This window comes from Arachis ipaensis, chromosome B01, assembly GCF_000816755.2.
Source record: "Arachis ipaensis cultivar K30076 chromosome B01, Araip1.1, whole genome shotgun sequence".
Lineage (NCBI taxonomy): Eukaryota > Viridiplantae > Streptophyta > Magnoliopsida > Fabales > Fabaceae > Arachis > Arachis ipaensis.
The window spans coordinates 102,496,679-102,505,092 of NC_029785.2; the positions used below are offsets into that span (position 1 = coordinate 102,496,679).

Consider the following 8,414-nt stretch of genomic DNA (forward strand, 5'->3'; position numbering starts at 1 on the left):
TATCTTAACAACTCAAATTTAAATTCAAAATGACTAAAGTTCATTTTAGAGTCCAAAACCATTCTCTTTACGCGCGCATCCAACCTCATTTGTCTGATTTAGTATGCAGAGTCTTAACTACACCTATAAACACACTCATATATTTAAATATGAGATCTCAAAAATATTAAAATAAAAGAAAAAATAACCACCCACCATTATAAGTGGATAAGTTACAGGAAGATAATAACTTATCTTTCCTACTATATAAATACCACATTAAACTTGGGTATTGCTCAACTCTAATTTACTAAAAAATTTACTTAAAACACTTGCTAATTTAAGTATCAAAGTCCATCATAGGTACCACTCCTAACCTCTTTGAAGAATTCGGATAGCATCACTTCGCCGGAGGAGACATCAGAGTATTCCACCAAAAAAGAACTTAAACCTCACATTCAGACCTAAATCACATTGATTTTTTTTTTGTAAAAAATCAGTTTTTATCCAAAAATTGATTTTTTTTTACCCAAAAACCTGTTTTTATTCAAAAATCCGTTTTATTTTTTCAAAAATCAGTTATTTTTTAAATTTTTTAACCGATTAATAATTAATTTTATCATATAAAAATTAATTTAGTTAATTAATTATGATTAAATTTTTGGTTAACCAAAAAACAAATTTAGTTTTTGGATTAACCAGTCTTAGAATAAATTCTATTAATTAAATAATTTTTTTTCATTAAAAAATATGAATGCTAAATCGAAGGCAGTCATTAAAAAAATAAAAATAAAATTGGCAAAAGAAAAGTAAAGGGGGTGGTTTAACAATAGTGAAATATTATTTTGAAAAAAGGCAAGCATAGAAATATAAGTAATTAAGTGTTCACTTTGAAAATTTCATTTGGTTGCAAATATTATTTATAAAGTTTATGCAATGTTATTTTATTTCATTTTAATTTTTTTGGTATGGTATTTCATTTTAATTTTATCTAAATGAAATGGCCTGGTTTGTTCTGTTATTCTTCGTCAATATGTTGGTCTTTTTTATTGTTTGCGTCAATATGTTGGTCTTTTTTATTGTTTGCCATAATATTTAATTTGAATGTGATAAAATCCAAAATCATTTTTCATGATGATGCATAACCATTTTATCCCCTTTTTTTTTTTGGACGTGTTACCATTTTATCTTTGAACAACGTACTAAATGTAATCAGATTATATACGTAACTCAGAAAAAAAAAAAAGATAAGTTTACATGTACCAAAAACGTAACAACCATATGGAGTCAAGTAAGATAGTGGATGGTCAATGTTAGACTAAAGCCCGAAACGAAAACATCAGGCTCATATGCTTTGCTAATTGCTAACTTGTTAACTACCACTTTTGTAAACCAAAAACCGAAAAAAAAAAAAAAACCCTGGCACTTTCTATTAAGTAGTTCGCTAGCAGCCACCTAGTAGGCATCGCTTTGCCTGCATGTTTACAGGACACGAACATTAAAATATGAATATAAAAACACAAAATTATGTTTAACCAATAAAATATAGAGTTCTGCTACACATACAAGTCTTTTTGGTTTACAAGTCTTATAAGTTGGCACAAGTTCAACAAAAAACACGCATTACACTTCCACATTCAAGAGTAAATAAACGCACGTTATTCAACCACTTCCTACTTCCAAAGCGCACTACTTACCATGCATTATAAACGACTCTTCTACTTCTTCCTCCATGAAAACGAGTTTCTTTCTAAATTTGAAGATAATGGAACTTCAGACACCCAAACGATTACAGAAATACACTCAAACAATTACAGAAATACATCCAAAGGATTACAGAAATACACCCAAACGATTATAGAAATAAACCTAAAAGATTACAGAAATACACCCAAAGGATTACAAAAACTACACCCAAAGGATTTAAGAAATACACTCAAAATTCGTTGAAGTACACCTTATGCATAATTCAGAACTCTTTCTCTTTCTCCTCCTCATCTTCTGCTTCTTCTTCTTCTTCAAAAACGATTTCAGAGCTTGATGTCAAACAACAATGGAAATCGAGAATAACGAAGAAAGAAAACAGAGAGAAAAGCACCTAAATGAAGAAGGAGAAAGAGAAGACAAAAAACGAAAAAGAAGAAGAAAAAAAAGAAGAGGAAGAAGAATGTGCAAGAAAAACGTGCAGTAATAGTTGAAGAAGGAGAAATAAAAAGCAAGAAACGAAAGAAAAGAAGAAGAGTAATGGTTGAAGAAGGAGAAATAGAAAGCAAAAAACGAAAGAAAAGAAAAGAAGAAGAGGAAGAAGAATGTGCGCAAGAAAAGGAGGAAGGTACACCTGTAAAGATTTGTATAAGAAAACGCTTGTACATGGAAAATTTTTCTAAAATATAATCACAAACATTGTATTTTAAATTGTTTTCCTAACCAACTGCAACCTTTGAGAATACTAGTAGACGTCACTTGGTGTTGACTGAGACGGTGAGACCGACTCACTTACCACACATAATTGTGAGCTTCTCTTTCAATTCAACTAACACTTTAAAATAGTCTCCAACCTACGTTATTACCACTAGTTAGTTCTATACAATACAAGTTCTGAGCATCAAAGTTCAAACTGGTTCTTTACAATAATTCAATATAGGACAGGAGTTATTATCATCACATTTCTCTCGTTGCTTGTTACCCTTTTTACTTGTGCATTTACGGCAAAGCTTCCCATGTGTATACATGAGACAATTCAGGTCAAATTTAAGTTCATTTGGGATCCTTTCGTTTAGATGAAGATATGTCTTGTTTCTGTCAGCAGCAGCTGGCACCCAACCAATTGTTTTTGCTATCTCAAAAATCTGCATAAATATTCAACTGTGTTAGGAATAGAAAAACGAATTCATGTTCTGTACAAAGAATGATTAAGTCATAATACTTACGTGAGTGTCAACGGGAAAATCATCTAGCTGAAGATTGAACATCAACACACAAGCCACCTATTATCAATTCCATACTTTAGCAAACCCAACATAAACCAGAAATGGAAGACACATCTGTGTTTGATCGAATCCTACTCCCTCTATTCCTTTTGTATCTATTGCTGTTACTTTTTGGTGCGTTATTTGAACAATGTATCTTAATGGGTTGACTCCAGACATGATTTATGACAAAGTGCAATGGCGTCATTTGAAACATATAGCTGATCCCACCTAGTGGGATAAAGCTTTGTTATTGGTTAACTGTTTGTTTAAGTTGAACAACATATCTTAATACAATTTGTATCAAAATCAATTGATTCAAAGATGTACCAAAATGAAATGGTGATAAATAAAAGGGAGTAGAGGGAGAAATTTTAGAATTTCAGCATGATAATACTAACTACTGGGAAGAAATGGAATCATCACTGTTATTAGCTTCATGTTTTAAGGATTATTAGCACAATAAACTATTAAACACATACCATGAGAGGCAGTCATTATTTTTTTCTTGGTTGTAAAAAAGGAAGCAATTTCCATTACTATTACGAATCGAGGAAAATGAATGTGTATCCAATATATCCCGAAAACAGAAGTCTTTCTTAATTAAGACATGAATAGAAAATTCTCCTCCTATTAGTCAAAAGATTAATGAAGATAACAGTGTCTTATAACATAAGCAATATGATGACAGAAAAGCTGATTATTTCCAAACCATATTTGGATAAGAAAATCCAACATGCATTAAAAAGGATGGTCAGAGCAAGATTTTAACCCTACAATATTGTGCTGTGATCAGTCACAGCAATTACAGAACACAAGATCCCAATAAAGACACATGCCCATCAGCCTCCTTTTCTAGTTGTTTTGTAATTAAGTTTTTCCTTAAAATATGTCAATCCATGTAGCTGACCGTACTTAGTCAAGACTCAGGACTTCACTACTATTCAAAAGTTGTTCCTAGAAGCCAATCTACCAAATGATCCCAAATCCCTATAACAAATGAATCTTGGTAGGACTGTAGGATAGAATATAAACTGCCTCCTCTATTCCAAGCTCCTCTGTGTTAACAGATTGATCAAGTCCTATTCCATTTATTTAACCAAGCCAAATACCACACATTGCTAGAACAAAGTTTCTAATGCAATATACAGATGCAATCTTGCTCAAACTACCAGGAAATACTTCTAACTAAGATATGCTGCATTAATTAAAACATGTTCCTACAATATGCTGCATTGAGAAACATTAGCAATCAATAAGCTGAAAACAAAAGACAAAAGGGAAAAGAAGATTTACAGTTTTGGGACCAATTCCCTTGAAAAGAGAAAGCTCAGCCTTAACTTCATCAATGGACAAGTCTCGCAAATACTCCAAGCACAACTTGCCTCTCTTCTCCAGCAAGCAACGCAACATGTTCTTAATACACGAGGCCTTTGTGGGTGCCAAACCCCCGCATCGAATCGCATTCTCCAACTCCTTCGAATCCGCACCAAGCACCTTCCACCCAAAAAAAAGAGGAACGAATTGGAACAGCAGATAAGTAATTTTATAACTACACTAAAAACCCCCAATGTGAATTATTAGGGCACAAATAGAAATGGAATTACGTACATGTTCCCAGGTGGGGAAGGATGATTTGAGGGAATCGAAGGCCTTTTGGGAATTGGACTCGGTGGTGTTCTGAGAGAGCACTGTTCGGACCAAACCGTCGAGCACGGTTTCCGGCGGGATGGTAGCGGCGTGGTGGTGGTTGTCGTCATCGTGTTGTCGGTTGCGGTACTTGGCGAATTCGGGAGGGAAACCGTGGAGGGCTAAGAGGGTGTCTCGTAGGGAGAGGCATTCTTGTGGAGTGGGGCCACTGTGAGAAGAGTATGGATTCGTGGCGGTGGCGGTGGCGGTGGCGGTAGTGGTGGCTGATTTAGAAGAAACACGAACTGATTTTGATTTTGGTTGCGGATTAGGGAGGCGGTGGAGCTCCGCCTCCACTTGCAGCTGATGCTGCTTCCTCTTGAGGATCTTCTTTTTATCCATTCTTCTGTGTAACGCTTTAATCTTAGTTCGTCTCTTTCTAGTAAGCAATTAACCAGGGTTAATAATCAAATTAATATATACTAGCGGCTCAACAGGCACGAATTTAGCCTGCTTTTCTATTATTTTTAAGAAATTAATTTTATTTTTTTATTAATATATTATTTATTTTTTAAATTTATTAGATAAATATTTTTTATTTTAATATTGGCGTGATCTTATTTATATCATATTTTGTTGAAATTAAAATTACTATAAAACACTTTAAAATGTTAAATTATAAAACCACATAACAAAGAGGTAATATAAAATCGCCATAGTTTAAAGTTCTAGGTAATATATAAGGTGAAATATTCGATAGAGTAAATTTTTATTCTCAACTATTCTAAAATATACAAAAAGTATTTTCAGAATGATAATGCTTCTATTGTATTTCTTTAAAAGTTTTGAATGTCGTCTATTAATTTATAATATTTTTAATTTAATTTTTTTAATTTATTATGACAAAATAACGATATGATGAAGATTTTGTCCGCTAAAATTGCGAAAATATTTTTAAAAATTAGTTTATTCATTGTATTTTATTTTGTTTTTTTTTTGTGTTTATGTTATATTTCATACATTATTAAATTTTAATTTGATAATTTTTTTTTATCATCAAGGACTTATTATTTAGTTACTGTAATTTAATTAAGATTTATTTTTTATCACTAAATGATGTTATGTGTATTGGGTTATTGCCATTAAATAATATATTTGTAGTAGCATTTTTTTAGTTTGTACTTAAATTAGTTATTCAATAAAAATTTGTCCGGTAACTCATAAAAATATATACAATGTTATCTATATTTTTAATTTAGTTAGCTATTGACTTATAATATTTAATATAGTATTTTGATATTTTTTAAAAAATTAGAACACATTTTTTCATGACCAATTTTTACTATCTATTAAATTTTTAATTGGGTAAAGATTCTATAATAAAAAGGATCCATATAATTTATACAATACATTAATAAATACATGAGATAAAATAAGACATATTTTTGTACTATTTTTCAATAGTTGTTATTTTGTGTTTAAGGTAGATCTTTTCTAATTTTACTATTTAATTTTAAAAGATATATGTTGTTACCAAAATTTTATTACAAAGTTATTGTTATTATTAGTCTTACGAATGTATTGCCTATTTAAAATTTATAGTATTTGTTAATTATTTGTTTTATTTTTTTATTATAGACTTCATAATTTTGTTTAACATTAGGCATTTTATATAGTAGTACACAATATCAAACCTCTTAATTTATTCAATACAAAAAATATTTTAAATGAATATTATGCGATGAAGATAAAATATTAAAATATAAGTAGAGTAAGTGAGTACTAACTTCATATTTGCATGGCTTTTAGTATTATTTGTAACTGGTTCATTATAAGAGATTGATTGAGGCATTGAATTAGTAGCAGTGGTGTATGTCTCGAACTACACTAATACAAAAAAAAATACAAACTTAATATGTTGTAGATTATCTTAAAAGAATTAAAAATTAGTTCTCAGAAATCAAATCAAATCGCGTAAATTAAGTTAATTAATTTTGTTAATCTTCTATACTAAGATTTAATGTATAGGCAAAATGACTTAAAACGACGTTATTACATGTTTTAAATATATAGGGTACTAACCAGTTAGGACATCACCACATCTTTTACTTGAACAACTTCATTATAATATGATTCCAGACATATATTTTTAAAGAGCAATACAGATAATAAGCATAATTTGAATTCATAAGAGTAAAATTAGTTATCATGATTAAAGTTAACTTTTATGTCACGTATAAAGGTGATTTTAATTATTTTAAATTTGTTTAATTTTATTATGTTTAATAGGATAGATCTTTATTCTGAAACAAGAGTATGTATTTTTAGAATGATACACTTTTATCATATTTTTTCTATTGCTTTTTTTTAAAGGATCTGTCTGTAAATCTGTCTATATTAATCCATTTTCTAGTTGTGTATGTTACTATGACGTCTGTTATTTGGACCAACTCCATTATCATGCGCTTTCAATTTTAGATTTTTCAAAGAGTAGAATACAGATATTAAGCAAAAAATTGAATTTATAGCCGAAAAAATTAAATTATCATAATACATGTTAAGTTTTATGTTACCTGAAACAAAATGATGATGATGATGGATGGCTCTTACCATTTGTCTAATTGTAGTTAATCCTGTGCTTGGCAATGGATTTGGGATAGAAATTATATTAGTTGATATAATATGATTGCTGATTCGTTGAATTTTTCAATTATATTTGTCAGAACATAAGGTAGCAAGACGCAAAGAAGAAAAACGATTGCAAGAGCACCATTGAAAGTGAAACAGATATTTAACTCTCTTGAGTAAAGTACGATTGAAGGTGCAGAAGTTTCTATTATTGAAAGTGAATCGTATTTAAATTGAGTAGGTATTAATAGTTTTTTTTAATTGAAACTGAATTAGCTTTAAATTCTGTCGTGGGTTGAAAGTGAATCAGTTTTAAATCTGTCGTGGGTTAAAGCCAGTTTTTGAAAAAATAAAATAAAATAAAAAGAATTGAATACGTAGTAGCAGTTTTTTTTATTGAAATCTGTTTTTAAGTTCTATCATGGGATAAAGCCAATTTTTAATAAAAAGAAAATAAGGATAAAATAAGAAGAAAAAATTGGATACCATAATTCCATATCCCCATTATATATTGGTATAGCTAATATTTCTTTTAGTAATTATTCATTAATAAATGTTGCATTAACGATTCTGCTTATTGTATTTCAATGTGTTTATTTCAATTAGACTCAATAAATTACCAAAATTCAAACTTATTATCTTGAACTTCTTCCTTGATCATATGGTTAGAATCGTTTAACAGAAGATCTTCGGACCATTTGAGTCTATGAAGCTACATGTCGCACATACATTGCGTCCCAACAATGGTGTCCCTTATACCAACATACCCTCTTTCTCTTTTCTGAATCCAATCTCTTCTTTTGAAGTCTCTTTCTTGAACCCACCCAGCAGCCCTATCGTCCTGAACTTCATATTATCAATTATATCTGCCATTTTGATTTTGTAAAATTTTTTTTAACATTTTTTCATATAACAGAATTATTATTATTATTATTGTTAGAAATTTAGGAATATATGTTACAGAATTATTATTATTAGAAATTTAGGAATATATGTTTAAATAATAGTTAGAAATATATATGTTTAGACTTAGTTAATGAACATTTTAATCAATGATAATGTTTAAATTAGACTAATGTAATAGATTAGTAAAAAATATATGTTTAGAATTTTTTGTAATAATTTTAAAAATTACAATTAATTATTATTAGAGTTAAGTTAATTGTTGTATAAATAATTTTAAAAATCTATTAATATATAATGGTTAAC

General features: G+C 29.5%; 1 protein-coding gene across 1 annotated transcript; it reads right to left on the reverse strand.

Annotated features, from left to right (window-relative positions):
- LOC107632626 (putative DNA glycosylase At3g47830) lies at positions 2,443-5,044 on the reverse strand. The gene is made up of 4 exons (XM_016336297.2): positions 4,560-5,044; positions 4,245-4,445; positions 2,910-2,966; positions 2,443-2,828 (listed from the first exon to the last, which is right to left on the reverse strand). Exons 1-4 carry the CDS (start codon positions 4,977-4,979, stop codon positions 2,592-2,594), a joined length of 915 nt encoding a protein of 304 aa, XP_016191783.1. The 5' UTR covers positions 4,980-5,044; the 3' UTR covers positions 2,443-2,591.